The sequence below is a fragment of the Glandiceps talaboti genome, chromosome 7 (assembly GCF_964340395.1).
Source record: "Glandiceps talaboti chromosome 7, keGlaTala1.1, whole genome shotgun sequence".
Taxonomy (NCBI): Eukaryota; Metazoa; Hemichordata; class Enteropneusta; family Spengelidae; genus Glandiceps; species Glandiceps talaboti.
In genome coordinates this window covers 13,790,106-13,807,301 of record NC_135555.1, presented here as the reverse complement: position 1 = coordinate 13,807,301, position 17,196 = coordinate 13,790,106, and the positions used below count along the sequence as shown (strand labels likewise).

The window sequence follows — 17,196 nt, the reverse complement described above, 5'->3', positions numbered from 1 at the left end:
GTTTTTCTCACATTTTCAACGTATTGTGTTATTGTATTCGCAATCACACGGTATCAAAATCCCCATAAATCGTAAATTTTCTGACAAACAAGTGAACAACAAGTCTGATCATGTTGACAAAGTCACTTCACAACTGTTTACATACAGACATCAAGCTGTGTTAGATATGGACATATCAAGCAGTGTACATACCTCAATGACTATTAATGAGATTAATACACTATTTACAAGGACTAAGCTATTTCTAGTGAAGGTTTGATATATATAAATTTTACAACAGGTAAATATATGAACAAATTGAAAACATTCAAAATTGGAAAAAAGTTTCACACTGCTGTTTTAGACATGTACACATGTAGTATATTCTCTTTTCTCAATTCTGTATATCAACATCAATTTTTACAGCATATGCATTTAGGTGGTGAAGTACCGAACACTTACAATGTATTTTAGATGATTACCTAATGGATCAATTTACATAGCATACATAACATGTACATACATAAACAGATAACAAATGTACCCCCCCCCCCCCTGTTTGGACATGCATTCCTCTTTCCTTCTTATGAAATAAAAAAAATTAAATGAAAAAAAAAGAAAGAAATACATCCTCCAATTTTCAAAATGATTTCAATGTTGTCTTATCGTTAAACTTTAAAGCTGGCAAACATAGACAGTTTAGCAAACGCTGTCGATATAATTAGACAAAATAATACTCACATGTAATTAGACTTCTTCATTATGGAAAAAAAGAACTATTTACATGTATTAGGACAGTACAATATAGTTACTTTGAATTATAAATTTGAAACACATACGACATTTTGATCCATCTACTACAGACCTTGATCATGCAATAATTTCATAATTCAGCCTTAATGATCTCTGGACTGACTCAAGGACTGTAGTAGATGAATTGAAACATCGTATTCGTTTCAAATTTATCGTTCAAAGTAACTATATTGTACTGTCCTATTGATTCTTGGAATCATGAATATTATGTTCTCGACTATTTATTAATACGATATATTGCTGGATGGACATATCTATAATTTAGGGAGATTTGCTGTCCTGGTTCAAATAACAATCTACATTTATTTCTTATCCAGACAGTCCGTTTTCTACCAACAAAATAAAATTACACTATACATTTGCACTATAAAAAAAGTACCGATTTATAGGTAAAGTTACTTCTATTGTTGTCAACATATTAAATACAATGTAGGGTGGGGACCCCACTACTCTGTAAAGCCAGGGGAGAGAACCAAAGCCTGTGTATGTATTGTCAAGTGGCATAAGCCATAAGTGTAATTAATATACTAGGTGGTACAATGGCATCCACAACATACTGGAATTCCAATATGTATCGCAGGAAGTCAACAAGTATGATGACGGAATTGCTATCTAAATAAGTCCACTACCAGGTTGTCTCTTAATTGTTCCTGACTTGGAATTCCATGGTCAGACTTTAGTTGTGAGTACCACTTCCTAATGTAAATACTCATATTTTTACATGCCCTGGAGGAACAAAACCACGGCCAATTTGCTCTCTGTTCAGTTAAAAATACCACAACCACTCTCAGAGAAACATATATCCCACGGATTCACCTGCACTGCTACTTCAAAAGTTTTTCGAACTTTCACAACAAAACATGTTCCTTGCATATTTGTCAGACAATCAAACATACCATAAAGATGTTTGTACATACTACAATATGGTAATAAAACAATTTGCTATTTGCTTTGCCACAAGCAAAAAAGGTTCAGTTCAGATAACCTTACAATTAAAAATGACCTGTGATCAAATGCCTTGACAAGTTTTCATGGGTCACTTGCATATCAGTGTTTGCAACAGGACACGACAAAATTCATCTCTTTCAAGTACGGCAAGCTAATTGATTCACCAAGTAGAATTATCTACTTTTTTTGTACATTGACCCCTTGGGTCACACCATGCCAACCAGTCTGCCAATTTTGACTCTGTCATCTTGGCCACAACTCCTAGGTCAACGACCTCCAAATCACTCCTCATGTTCAACTCCATTCAAGGATATTAGTTTTGTTTAACATTCCTTCATGTGTACCACATTCTTTCATGTCTTGCTTCGAAAATGTGAAAGGTAACTTTTACACTTCCTGTTTGTTTATTTTTGGTCAACATTTGACCTCTTTCTACTGGTGATTTGTCAGATTGAGGTGTTGATAGTTTTGTTCTGAGTCACTACCCAAAATTACTAAAAAAATATACATGTCCTGATGTTTTTGTACCAGGATTATTTTAAGGCTACTCTTTTCAAAGTCTGTGTCTTTTATCATATATTCTAGGAGTTATATGTTGGTAATAAACTTATATCTACAGTGTAACGTATACTCAAATACACGATATGGTGACAATGATAAATGTCATATGTCCATTACACTGTACACGGAAGGACTAAAGAATGTAATATGTAACCATGTGATATTCGGGCCAAATCTTGAAAATATTGGACCATCATATGTAATCATTCATATACCATTATTGAGTTACATACTGGTAACAAGTTATTTCAAGATGACGGGACTGTAAAAAATACAGTGACAATGCATGCCTACTATCACTATGGAAACAATATTACCTCCATACAGGTAGCCATGTGACATTTTCAAAATCACACCATGGCACATTTGACAATTTTATGAATTTTAACATGTCTTCACATTCACACATACCGGCTATACACCCTTAATTTCACACAAATAACATGCAAGAAACTATTGTTTTCCCCACCATTTTATGTCTTACAACGGTGTGTGATAAAATCTTTACAGCCTGAATTATATACCCTTCCAAGGTTACCCCATGTGTTTCCTACCACACAAAATTGCTTTAGGAACCCTTATACATGCTGTAAAGATTAACATGTATGGATTGGTTGAACTTTATTATGGCAACCTATACTGTGGAATTCAGCTATGTACATGTACAATAACCCCCCCCCCCCCCACCTGTTTGATGTTCACTTGCTCAGTACCCCCCCCCCCTCCCAATGATAAGTGTCACGAATAATCTACATAACAAAGGAATGAACCGTTTTCTTAATAATTCCTTTTATAATTTTTAAGATGTCAAAGGGGGAATCCCAGATTGTATCTCATTTTCTCAGTGTACAGAATGGCGAGAATGAGTCAGTGGTGTCAATTTAAGTGTGTACTTCTCACAAGTAATTCTAATTTTGAGGTTGTTGTTTTAAGTATACATTGTACATACTAGTCCAGAGATTGGCTATCTGGCTTCAAAACATTCACCAGTATTCTAGTGAACCAGTATGTCAAGTCAAACAGCCAAGTCTCTGTGCTAAATATGTACAGGAATACTATATGATTGTCCGACAGACTTCACAAAGTTTTATCATTTTTCACAATTACCAATGCTTGAAGTACATTTTATACAAATCACCTGTATTTATTTCTCTCAAACAGAATTGCTGTTATAAATTTCTTATCAATCTGTCATTGAATGAGCTATATTTGTGTTCCTTATCAAGCACTCATTGAATGAAATATCACTGTTGTGTTCCACAAGTCACTGAATGGAGTATAACTATTGCAACATGCTTAGAAATGTCATTGAATGAACATAAGTATCATTGTTGCATTTCACACCAAATTTCATTGAATGAAGTCTCACTGTTGGCAGTTTCAAACCAAATGTCATTGAATGAACATAAGTATCATTGTTGCATTTCACACCAAATGTCATTGAATGAACATAAGTATCATAGTTGGCAGTTTCACACCAAATGTCATTGAATGAACATAAGTATCATTGTTGGCAGTTTCACACCTTGAATGAAGTACAAGTGTATCACTCCTTTGAGTTTCACATCAAATTGTCATTGACTAATTAAAATCCATAAAAAATGTATCATTTGTTGCAAGTTACAAATTAAAATTCACTGACATTATTATTATCATATTTCTAACACCTAGCTGTCATTCAATGTAACATGTCATTCAATGAATTATATGCCAAGCTCTGTCATTGAATAAGTAAATTCTTGTGAGTGTTACACAAGTTTTACATCTGTCATTGAATTAAGTGTCATTTACTCAAATATATCAACTGTAACTGGATTAGTAGGTCAGTAACACCCCACATCTTTGCTAAATATCCAAGACAGAAGTTTAGAAGTAAATCCGTAGTACAAGCTGGTACACTGTAAGTTTAACCTGACTCACACCACTGAATATAAGTGTTTGTTTACACCCCCTCTCTATGCTATAAATAGTGTCTCACCTTTAACCCACAGACCAAATACCAACACTTTCTACAAAGCCAGACAAAGTTTTACAGACAGTTCAATTTTTTACACTGTGAACAAATGTCACACTATTTCAATTTATTGACCCTTGACCCCGACCCATAAAATTTCACAGCGAATTTTGACCCGTCTTTACAGCACATGTTTCAGGTGCTGAATTATTTTCAGCATGTAAAGAAAGTCATTGACCTTACAAGGGGTACAAACAAATAGTTTCACAGCGAACATAATAAGGGTTGATGCCAGTATGTGATGGGAAAAGGAAAAGAAAATACGGACTTCTCAACCGGAAAACAACAAGTGGTCGCATGAGAACGTGTTGTGCCAGGCATGTAGTGGGATCAGATCGAATCCCATTGTCTGACTTGGATCTCTCAGTGTGGAGCCAAGGCATTCATATACTATTATTTCATCAGTCAATGAATCAAAGCCTTGTAGTGCTTGATTCCTCCAGGCTAAACAGTAAACTAAAGAATCTTGGCAAACTTTACTCTTAGCCTGTTTTTTCCCCCTTTTGTCTAGAGAACTGGGGTAAAGAACGATCTGACAAAATCTAACTTACCTATACATCCATGAACTCGGACTGATAACTGTGTGCGTAATAACATAGAATGTTTCCGTCTGAAAAAAGAAACAAGCAATGAATTGATTTAAAAGTCAGTCTCTGAGAATTCTAGAATAGATTTAAACAATGACTGTAAACATGTGTAATATTGTAATCATTTACTATGTCATATGTGTAGAGTACAGTGCTGTCAGATTTAAATCTAATCATATTTACATAGCACTATGAGAATGTATTTAGGATATCACTGCAATTAAATTTTATGGCAAGCCATTTCAAAATATCAACATTCTAAACCATTCTTTACATACATTTCATTATATCAAGAATGTCTCATTATGAAGGTACCTCTGTGGTCTAATAAATATACCTTGTGCATATTTTGCACATAATATATTTGCATCAGTGTGCCCTCTAACCCAATTTGACATGCCATCGACACAGACAATTTCTAGTGACGCACCAAATTTTGGTGTTCCTGTATCTCTTACTATGTGGTGACTCACAAGAAATCCCTGATTTTCTCATTTTGACTTACAACGACAAAATTTGGCTATCATTAGAGGGCACACTGCGCATATGTATGTGTGTGCACATCATAGCATGTACATGTGCATGTGATGTATAAGTACATGGTGTACACACACACACACACATACATACATACGTACATACATACATACATACATACATCAAAACTCGATACCAATGTTTTTTATTAGAGCACAGATCTGATTTATAAGTTCTATCAGAGGTGATAGAAACATCTACTTGAATTTGAACTTGACAGTTACATGTAAAATACTGCTGTTATTCAAATTAGGTTAACAGGTGGTGCATAACATGTTCATCAAGCCAGGCAGTTTTTTCTTGATATGACATCCTAGTTTACACTATATACTTACTCTCTATTGAAACCCTCGAGTTCATCTATTTGCTCTTCCAGTGAAGAGTCGAGATCCAAGTAAGTTCCCGTGTGCGACAGCTGTAGTGCACAGTCTTCGACCTATAGTGGAGAATAAAAGTCACAGTGTCGATATCTTTGAAGTATAAACGCGATATGCCCTGGTACGATGGTAGTTAAAACGTGCACGGGACATTTCTATGTGATCACGATATCTCATTTTAAAGTGATCAAGGTAACGACTAAAAAAAATCAACGTTTTAACGATTACTGTATCGACCACCTCATAGTATATATCATAACGTTCCAACAGTAACAACCCAACACTCGAGATATGTTATCATAGTTATGACTTATGTGTTCAACTATACATCTCAAAAAGAATATATTCCGTTTATACGTATACCACAAATTTAACCGCAGATGCGCAAGAGAAATATCATCTAGTGAAAAATTGTGGTTAGCAATTTGGACACACGTGAGATATAGATAGACACATATAGTTACTACCACCACCACCACTACATTGGAGATACAATCATCACTGTGTTAGTGTCAGCACCGTCGTCACTTAATTCACTACACCGGTGACGTCCGTCAACTTACCTGGTGAGGTGCATTAAGAAGCTTGTGAACTGCACCAATTTGATCGATGAGAGGAGCATATTCATTGAATGTAAAGTGTGGTGGACGAGTGGGTTCGGGAAAATTTGTGCTCGAAAACGGATCGGTATCGTCCAGGTACTGTACTCGACACGTAAGGGTCGCCATTTTGATACAAGCTACATGAGTGATGCCGACCTGCCGAACAGAGTGGTCACTTTTTTGTAATGTATGCTTCCGCCGAGACAAACTAATTAGTGCACATACTTTGCATATTTTCGTTGTTTTCCCTACTGATGGCCTTGGACATGGATTACTAATAATTGTACAGTCACATTTGTGTAAAAACAAATCTCCGGGGACATTTTTTCGGTATAATTTTCACATAAACCAACTATATTCGACGCGTTTTGCTGCGGCGTAGGATTACATTGTGACGCGGTTCACATCAAAACTTCATAATAAAGTTGGCCCAATCATTGAAAAAGTGTGTGTAGTGGTAGAAATATTTTTAGATGAAATAACACAAATATCAGTTACTATATGTTATATTTGTTATAAATAAGCCAAGAGAATTAAACATTAACGCAACATCCTAAGACGATGATGATATAATGGGGATAGGTTGGGTAAAGTGATGGATTTTATTTTATTGATTTTACATTGTATCAAAATTAATTAATGTATTAGTAATTTGCCACAGGCCTCTCATAAATGAGTAAACTGTTTCGAATTTGAGCACGCATTTAAACTGCAAACAATAGTTTCCGCTCAAGAAAGCCAGTCTTAAAATTTGACATAAATTTCTTTTTTATGAAAGGGGCAATTGTTTCAAATTATACTGAATACAATACGCATCTGTCAGCATTGTACTGACCCGAAATATTGTATAGTGTAGGCCTATTGTACCCGTAAGTATGCAGCTGAGGTACGTGGATCATGCGAAGATGTGGGCGAGTATCTAAAATGTAGAATGAACAATAGACGCGAAGGCGTCATACATTCCACGACAATTACTCTGCGAGTCTACAAGTAAACCGTGTCAATTTCACAATGTGTTTTGCATGTTTTGTCGATTTCATGGCAGTCGTTCTGCTGCCGCTGTTTGCTTGGACAGCGCGCAAGGGGCGGGGATGATTCTGAAAGTCTTGCTTTTACAGGTAAACCAATGAATAAGTTTGTCAATGTTGCTACGAGCGCATGTATTCACGCTACATGATGATACAATGTTTTGTAGACGTAGGGTAAATATTTATTTACAGTGTAAATATAATTTAAAGTTTGCCAATGAAGAAAACAACAAACGAAACAAGATTACTAATTCTATAGTGGTGATGCAGTGGTGGTTGCGATTCCAAATTTTCAGTTGTTTGTATATGTATATGTACTTGCCCGGAATCGTGTGTGGTACAATACGTACATACGGTATAACGTTAGTTCTGAACTTTATCATTACACGTGCGTTTGTTTTATAGACAATACCATTTTCTTCCTTGTCTGTGTCAAAACCAAGACCCCTTTACTAGTATTCACTATCAGTTGTAAACAGCTTGATTTGAGTTGTTACTTTTTTGGTATTTTGTGACATTTATTGGGTGCACAGAGATTGATATACACGTTCTCTCCAAGCTTTATATATTTCAGATTTCCATCGACAGAAAAAAAGTACAAAGATACGGTTAGTCATTGTTACTTTTCATTCATATATGGACAATATAAACTGAACCTAAAACTAAAGAAAAGCTGTCAATAGTTCTCGCCAAAAGTATTACTATGTAAAGCGCTACATGTATTATTTTCCAATTCCCTTTCAATTAATATATGCAAGAATCTTAACATTTGTTTTTGGTGGGTATTTTTTTTTGGGGGGGGGAGTCGAAGAATAGGCATTGTTTGTCAATGGTGCAGCGTAAAAGTATATCACACGGTGTATACATAACGGTAAGTGTGAATAATATTTACGTACAAAGTTCAAATATAACTACACAGAATAGCATGAGTATCCGCCCAAATATGAAATAGAGGCACATCCCTCTTTGCTATTTTGCGTGGGTTCCACCCCCTCGAAGGGCCAGTAAGATCAGAGTAAGATACTAGTAACCGCATCACGCCCCCATGCGACGGTTGGACTATCTACGGCGAGACAAACTTTTATGAAAATTTCGCAGCGCTTTAGACAATGGACAGTAGTTTAAGAGGTTTTTTTTAATCATCTTTTCGATTTTTGTATGTTAAAATTATAATTGTGATTATTCACAAAAATGGAGCACATCGCAAACGCAATTGTTGTGGTGGGTGCATAAATATTTGCGCTTATGCGCGCACCACAAAAATCGCATCTCATGCGCTCTAATAGCACTATACCAAATATTATTACTTATGATTATTATAATTCACTATACAAAATAGAAACAACAACAACAACAACAACAACAACAACAACAACTAGAGGAAACGTAAACACAAGCACCTGCCGAAATTCCGTCTACATTGGTAGACACATTTATAAAGTGATACATGAAATTACCGGGTGAAATCGTTCATCAATTTTGTTACCGCTGTATAATTTTTAATGGACTAAATGTAGAGGGGCAAACATTTTTACTTTCGATTCACGAAAAGGACAGTAAAAAATAGAAATGGCTATAGGATGAGTAGCTGATCTCACGATGAACAAAATCACACCCCGAGTTAATTTGTCTTTGACATCATCCGACCGCATGGGGGCGCAGTTCATAACTCTTGATGGTTCCTTGACCATGATATCATAGTAGTGTTATGTTGACGTTTTCGGAAGCAAGTGATTCATTATTTTTTCCCCATTTGGTCGTTTTAAGAAAACAGTAACGTTATTTTTAGAGCTGACCCAACTAAAACAAGATCTTATTTTGAAATTTGAAAAAAAGGTCTCAAGAGAAAACCGTACAATAAATAAAAAAGATGTCCATTTAAAGAAAACTTTGTAACTGAGTTATACTAGTATAACTTCTTAATTTGAAAAAATTGTATTGAATTGGATTGGATTCAAAGTGATTTATTTACGTCACCTTGTACAGGGTTGGGTTGGGTTGGATTGAGTTATGTCATGCGTAGAACTAGTGTGACGTCATGCGTTACGTCACATATAGATAAGATTCATTCCGAGATATAAAAAAGTCAGCTTATAACAATGTGAAGTTTTAGTGAAGATCTTTGGCCTAGACAAAAAATAAATTAAAAACAGTGTGGGTTTTAAACTTGTTTGTTTTGTTTTGTTGTTATTCATGGAGTATATTCAACCGTACACAAAGACAACATTTGACATCCATGGGCTGTGTCAAAACAATTTGTGAATTGTAGAACAATGACACTAATATATGGCTGCAGTATAATATGCAACTGAATTCGGCATGAATCTGACAATTGGTTTAAGTACAGACGTTTGACTGGACATATATATTATCGGTTGTATAGTTTCCATCATAGGATTTAGTATTTCCGGAATAAAATAAACCTGTTGATAAATGTCCAGCCACAATTATACAGCTGGGTTGACTAAGGCACAGTCATGGTTCAAATCTTGCCCAAGGACTTTAGCCACTCAGAAACAAACGGCGTCGATGGGGCTTGAACCTGCAACCTGCAGATTCCAAGCCGGCCACTATATAACCATTTGCCCATCATGACTCCACATCATGACTATACTGTTTTAGCACAGAATGACCACACTTAAGTAATAGTAAAGGTATATAGCCTGAGTTTGCACGTTTTTTATATCCATTTATATCGTTGAATTTATTTGCTGGATTCTAGTTGATATTAAAATTGAAAGCTGGTGTTTAGGCATAATACTATATGAAATTTAGTATAATTATGTAAAATTAGAAGTCGGGGAATCCCTTGTTATAGTTCCATTATCTGTGATTACAATGCCAGAAGACGATTGTAAAGGCCATCGAAGACAACCAGCAACATTAATATTATATTAAATCAGTGTTATGTATTTAAAAAAAAAAAAAAAAAAAAAAAAAACATAACAATAATCGTAAACCCCAGGCGCAACAACGCTTTTGAAGTCCAAACTATATAATATCCATTAGTTGTATGGGAAATAATTGTGAGAATCACTTCTGACAGTTTTCTCGTTCAAATGTCACTGCATTCAGATAAAGAGTCCTTGGGATATTCTACATCCAGACAGGACTAATTATAAAATATCTATCTGTGCAATGTCCGATTTAACCGTCCCGTAGTGAAGGTTTTACTTCAGACCACTGTATGTGTGATAACCTTAAGTTTTGTTCTTTCAAAAAGCGAGTGAATGTAGAAGCAGACAAGTTTATGTGTTGTTGATTTTTTTTCTCAGGAGAAGCCCGTTTCTACTGTACAATAATAGCAATGCCTTATGACTTTTCAATGTGATTCAGATTGAGTAAACATGAAAGGATATCCTGCAGTGTATGATGTGTCTCTGTCTTTGTTTTAGTTTTAAATTGTGTCTATTTTGTTCCTTGGATGAAACACAAATTCAACTTCATTTCTCCTACACTCGGATTCAGTGTCCCCGAACACTAGAACCTATAGGATTTCGAAATTATTTATCGTGCTCCCATATTCCAAGTCCCCCCCCCCAGACTGAATTGTAAACATGGTAAGTTTCTTATCAATTGTCATCTACACAACACTGGCAATGTTCTAGTACAGTGTGGATCAATAACTGTAATGAGAATATAACACTCGGCGTTATAAGCTGAAACATTTTACCAGCGCATAGACGTGGTTCCCTGTCATTTTATGCTCTTTCGCATACACATTACAACAAGACATATGTATTTTCTTATTTTCACTATTTGTCCAGTATATCATTGAATTGATACCACAGGCAATATACATTTTGTATGTGTAAGGATTTCGTCTCGTCGGATCGAGAACATTTATCTTACATGTAAGGGTAGATGGATGATATTATGTACTAAATAGAAAGCAGACGGATGGAGGAATGTAATACCCAAACAAACCTCTATGCAATAGATTATTTACATTAGGAATAACGGAAAAGAGATGGAAGAGCCGATAAAATGGACAAATACAGGCAATGCTAAAAGGATACTATGTTGCCAAAGAAAAACAAAGATTTTGAAGAGTCTTTACGTGTACCATGTCTACATATGGTTTGTTTGAATGGAAAGCCCGTCTCAGTCTGTGAAAGTTTATACGCTAAAAATGAATCTAAATATTTGATGAATTCTTATAAAGGATGTCTGAGAAGTCAGTACGTTATAACGAGTTTTGAAAAGACGTGATACATACATTAGTCTCCTCAATGTTTTTCTTCCTATTCATCCGAGGAAAATATGAGTGGCATAAGGGGTTGGGTCATACAAGTCGAAGACGGGAAGTGTCACGAGTTTTTTTCCGATTGAATGAAGACAAATATTGGAGAATTTAGTCATACCTGTGCCAGTTTAATTTAAACAAAGAAAAATGAAAAATGGTATGTGATTCTTCATGTTTTGATACATCGGTGAACGAACCACCAATGGACCCGCGGTGTCGTGACATAGAACCAATGGACCCGCGTTGTAGTGACATAGAACGCCCGTGGTATAAATCCCATATCCTCTGCTCGAACGCATAACTTGGCTTGCGCATGTAATGAAACACATACTGATATAAAAAAATGATTTGCAAATATTATAATTTCAGTTTATATATTGGAACTTGAACGGGCGAGACTTTCAACAAATTTTGGCATATCTATATTATAATGGTTACAGTGCAGAATGCAAGTACTTTTTTTGTTTAGATATATATGAGAGAGAATGCCAATAATTACATGAATACAATTTTTGCTATTTGCCGTATTTATCATTATTTCGTTGGGTGGAAGAAATACAGGGTTGGTCGATCATGAGAAATGAAGAAATAAAAGGAGCCGCCCTAATATGAAAAAAATATTGAAATGTTATCACTTTCTCTTGAAATAAACATTAAGATTGTTGGCACCACAGTTTACAATTACTTTAATGTTAACAACCGTCGAGCGACAATTTAGAATCCTACACAATACTTTTATTGATGGAACCACATTTTTCAGATAAATGCGTAAATGCAAACAAGTACTGTCAAGAGATGCCGAGATGCTGGTACTAAAATGATTTGACGATTTGGGTCTAGTTATGTTATCTGTTGACCTGGAAAGAAATGTTAATGAGGACATAATATTGTAATGCTAAAAGTCAAATCGTATGATTCATAATTTTACTATTAATACATACATCTTTCTAGAACGACTCCTAACCGCTATCGACATTGGATGACAACGCTGGAAACTATGTCTACAATTCATTAAGCAGCGTCAGCCGAGTTTACATACAACCTTTGGATGTTATTTTTTGCGTGAGTCATACGGAGAAATTGCTAATAACTTGTGCAGAAGAACGCAAATAATTGGTGCCATCACCCTCAAGTTTTGTTTTAAAAGTTTAGAAGCTTGTTCAACAGTTTGTTTTCGAAAATGTGACGTTAAATGTGAAACTTCCGTGTGTTTCCAGAATTGTGAAGATTCACCGGATGTGATGATACTCGGATATTCTGATGATGTCATAATGATTGTACACGTCATTATACTGTACGTATTTTCACCCGTCTCACCCGACCTGTCAATCAAACCAATTTGCCTGCCTAATTTGTATTTTTAAAACCGTTACGATAAAAATGTCCATTTCATAACTTTGATTAAATATTTCCATTTACACTGTGGAATAAAGAATAATTTATTCATACCGTCCATCGTCAATGTTCTTCTCTTTAATTAATTTGTAATGTGTAATTTCACGCATGATTGAGTAATTTATTTTTAGAATATAGAGATAACCTAATGTGAATGTCAACTCAAATCCGCGACCTGATAGCGGGCCAGTGTTATGAGGTTTTTTTTAAAAAAGACTTGAAAATCGTGAAATCTTTTCATCAAACAAGTATGTGCGATGACAGTTCCGTATTAAAAATATGCAAATTGAAAAGTCAAAAAGTTACAAGAATGTTTTTAAAGGGGGTAAAAATAACGATTTTGCTAGCGCTATGTATCCCAGAGTAGACACTTGTTAAACACCGTCCAGGGAATAATTCAACCGTATATTGATTTGCAGAAATTGAAATTGAAACCTTATGCGATGATAACATTACATTACATTACAATACATTACACCAGTTTAAGATGAAAGGTCGTAATGTGTATGTCGACGCCATGGAAAAGTTTGACGTCCATGCTATGCATGAAGTACACCCAAGAGGCCTTCGAGATGTGTTTTACATTTATATATTAAAGTTGACAATTGCCAACTGCACGGACTACAACAACAAAAAACTTAATAGTATGAATTTTTACGAGTAACATTACAGTATTTACATATCTTCAAGACGATATGGAAATTCAATTCTAGAAAACACAGCGAGTTTCCCTGACTTCATCTTCGTAGGGTGATTTCCAATGGAAGCTTTGAGATGTTCAAGAAGTGACATTCAAGTAGTGCATGTCCTAAGGTTTCTTTTTAGTGGTATCAACTTTAAAAGCAATTGTCAGTGAAGAATGGTAACCTTGCAATCGTGTCTGCCTCACTCATTTACTGTGTCCCCTCTCTTTATCTATGTTACAAGATTATCCGAAATTAATTTTCAGTAAATATCCGCTCAAGTTTAATCTCTAAGTTTGATTACAAGCTTAATCTAATCCTTGCATCAATTTGACCTCAAAAGAATATAAATCAATGACTCGCATTTGATATGAAATGTCCTTGACTTCTGAAACAGCAAAAGTAAGCGTAGCCCCCTTCGTTCACTAAGCTCTGTGAAATGTATAGCAGATTGTACTGAAAAAGACCATGTTCTGTTTCACTTGTATATTTCCGTAGATGTATTTTACATTGACAAAACAGACGATTTTCGACAACATCCGATATTTGCGTTGATCTCAGATGAACTTGAACTCCAATCCTTTTATATGACCCATTTTTTGGCAGTAATTAATGACTTTAGTTTTAATAATTATAAGTTATTATTGTATGACGTCACACCCAACAAATGGCAATTTAAATTAAAAGTAAAACCACCCGCTCCCATCTGGTCACTGACTGCATGCGTATTTTGGTGACAACAAAAATAACAAACAAATGGTCACTGCTAAATTTTGATGATGGAATGACAACAACTGATGGAATATACAAGAATAGGATTTGAATCCGATGACGTTTATATGTAATATTCTGACAACTCATCTCGAAGGAACGCAAAAACATAAAATACTTTACAGGAAACAATACTATATGGTTTTAATCCGATAAATTTAAAATCAAATGTTTTTACTTTTGTCTTCACACAGACACAGACACAGACACAGACACAGACACAGACACACACACACACACACACACACACACACACACACACACACATTAAAGACAATTATCGATAACTAAAGTCGATAATTTATCGTGATATTAGAGTAAGGTTAAACACTGGAAGTGAAGAGACATAACACAACGTACAGTCCATTAAACCATCAACTCTAACCTTCAACAATCACAACATAGATAACGTTTTCTTTCCACCATTCCCAATGTCTGATTTATTGAAAGATGTTTATCCGGTTGCGGTCACATTTACCTACTTTACGTTTGGTAACCAAGGAAACGTATAATTCATAAGTTTAATATCTAAGCAAATCGTTTCAACTTGTTTCATGTTTAGAGTTTTGCCTCGATAGTTTGTAGAGGAATGTTCAATAAGAGGACGAGCGATAGAAAACAACTCTCTCACCTCTCTCTTCTTCTTTTCGCTTTCTTGTGGTGCTCGTCTCCTTCTGCGTCGACCGTCTCCGTGGTTTTCGTTCATTTCGTCTCCCTTTCCTTCAATTCCCATTTCTTAGCAAGATAAAGTATTTTAGTAAAATTGATCGGTACATATTCCTAAGCAAAGCGCGTTGTTCCCGTTGGTTGAGCGATGTCTTTATAAATGTCGTCGACTGCCGTCGCGTTCTTGTGACGTAGTGTACATATAAAACAGTATTGAATCTATTTTGTGTTGTCTCCCGAGTACAAGCCGCGGATGGTTGCTTCTAGATGATTCGACAGGACAAATAAACTTGATGAAAGTAAGCAACAATTCCAAAACCAATTTTAAGAGATACACACACGCAAAAAAATCTTCCTTGAATTTCTTTTTACCACGTTTCGTCACGGAAAAGTTGAAAGAAAATTAGTTGAGGCGAAAAAAAGCTGAAGCTGAACAAAAAAGACCCTGGGTTGAGTATGCATGAACGATGGTATCTGATGGTTCAAGATGGAGAATGCGTGGAATGGGATACAGCATATGCTGGAATTTACTGAACTATGATGTCAGAGATCTTAAATAGAATCAGTGCATACACAGTACATGCAGTATGCAACCAGCTTAACGAGTATCGTATTCCCTTGCGGTAAATTCGTAATATGCAATACAGACGAGTACACGGCTATTTATGTGTCTTGTTGCCTAAGGGAAACACTTCACTCGAGAAGGCAGGCTTATTAGAAGACCGGCGACGGCCTGTTTGCTATGATATCATATGCTGTCATATCGTACAGCAGCTGTAGAGATAGTTTCCAGTGACTCGGAGGCAATGCCAAGGACGGGAGTAACATTGTTAAGGGTCGTATAGGTTCATGGCAAAACGCACAAACAAACTCCGAAGTAGTTTGGCATTAATTCAATCATTTTAAAGTAATTTTTAAAGTTAATATTGACACTTCAAAAAAAAGTTTCTCTCATCTATTTTATCAGCGATTTTGTTCGGCAAAAGTTTCTGCTGTTGCTTTTGGAGCGAAGCCAAGTACTGGGATACATACATACGAAATTTAGGTCAAAGTTCGAGTTATTGACATACGCACACAAGAATCGACCCCCTGTGTCAAATTTAGAGCCCCTGACCACACAATTCATTAATAAATATTTATGATGACAGTTACTTCACTTGATGAGTATCATTTTTCCGCACATTTTAATGATGATCTTTATAAATGACAGGGGGTGCTAAAGTCAATGGCAAAAGCCAAAGTGAAATAAAAATAACATCTGGTATACCCCAAACCACATGTCGAGGATATATTACATGGAATATTCATGGTCAAACTAAATGAAAAATGTACGTCCTTCAACTGACAACTAGTGCTGATTCACCACCATTTCAATGCAATGAGATATGACTTTCTACATCTGTATATCTGGTCACATCATCATATCCTGGGACAATAAATACTGTTCGGCCCAGATTGAGGAAATGTAACCCTGCATTGTCTGTAATCCTCACACACATCTACTCATCATCATCATCATCATCATCATCATCACCATCATCATCATCATCGTCGTCGTCATCATCGTCGTCGTTGTCATCATCATCATCATCGTCATCGTCATCATTATCACCATAACCACCCACCACCACACCACCATCATTCTACGCATCATTTTCCACAGACTCAAACCAGTTAAACATATTAAAATACCTATCCCATTTTCAAACAGTGACTGACATCAACTTAAGACTATTGACCCCACTACATGGATCTAAATCCCCAGTATCCATAACTGTTAACACTCTCCTACTCGCACAAAAAAAGAACAAACAATTCACAGAGAAATGCTGAATTCTCTTCAATCCTACTTTACATAAATCAGGTATACATGTGATTATGTGAAAGGAAACCTGACAGACACTGCTGGCTTCATTTCGGGTATAGGCATTATATTCTTAAGTTAGGAGGAATGCACCCCAGATGACCCCTAGGCCAAAATCGACCTTT

At 35.7% G+C, this 17,196-nt stretch overlaps 1 protein-coding gene across 2 annotated transcripts in view; it reads right to left on the bottom strand.

The window, feature by feature from the left end:
- Positions 1-15,644, bottom strand: part of LOC144437183 (FH1/FH2 domain-containing protein 3-like) — a 104,099-nt gene extending 88,455 nt beyond the window's left edge. For both annotated transcript variants that reach the window (XM_078126066.1, XM_078126068.1), the window contains exons 1-3: positions 15,173-15,644; positions 5,775-5,875; positions 4,867-4,925 (exon numbers count right to left, since the gene is read on the bottom strand). In XM_078126066.1, coding sequence (XP_077982192.1) covers positions 4,867-4,925; positions 5,775-5,875; positions 15,173-15,274 — 262 coding nt within the window. In that variant the 5' untranslated portion in view covers positions 15,275-15,644. The remainder of the gene's footprint in view (positions 1-4,866; positions 4,926-5,774; positions 5,876-15,172) is intronic.
- Positions 15,645-17,196: the final 1,552 nt, after the last annotated feature.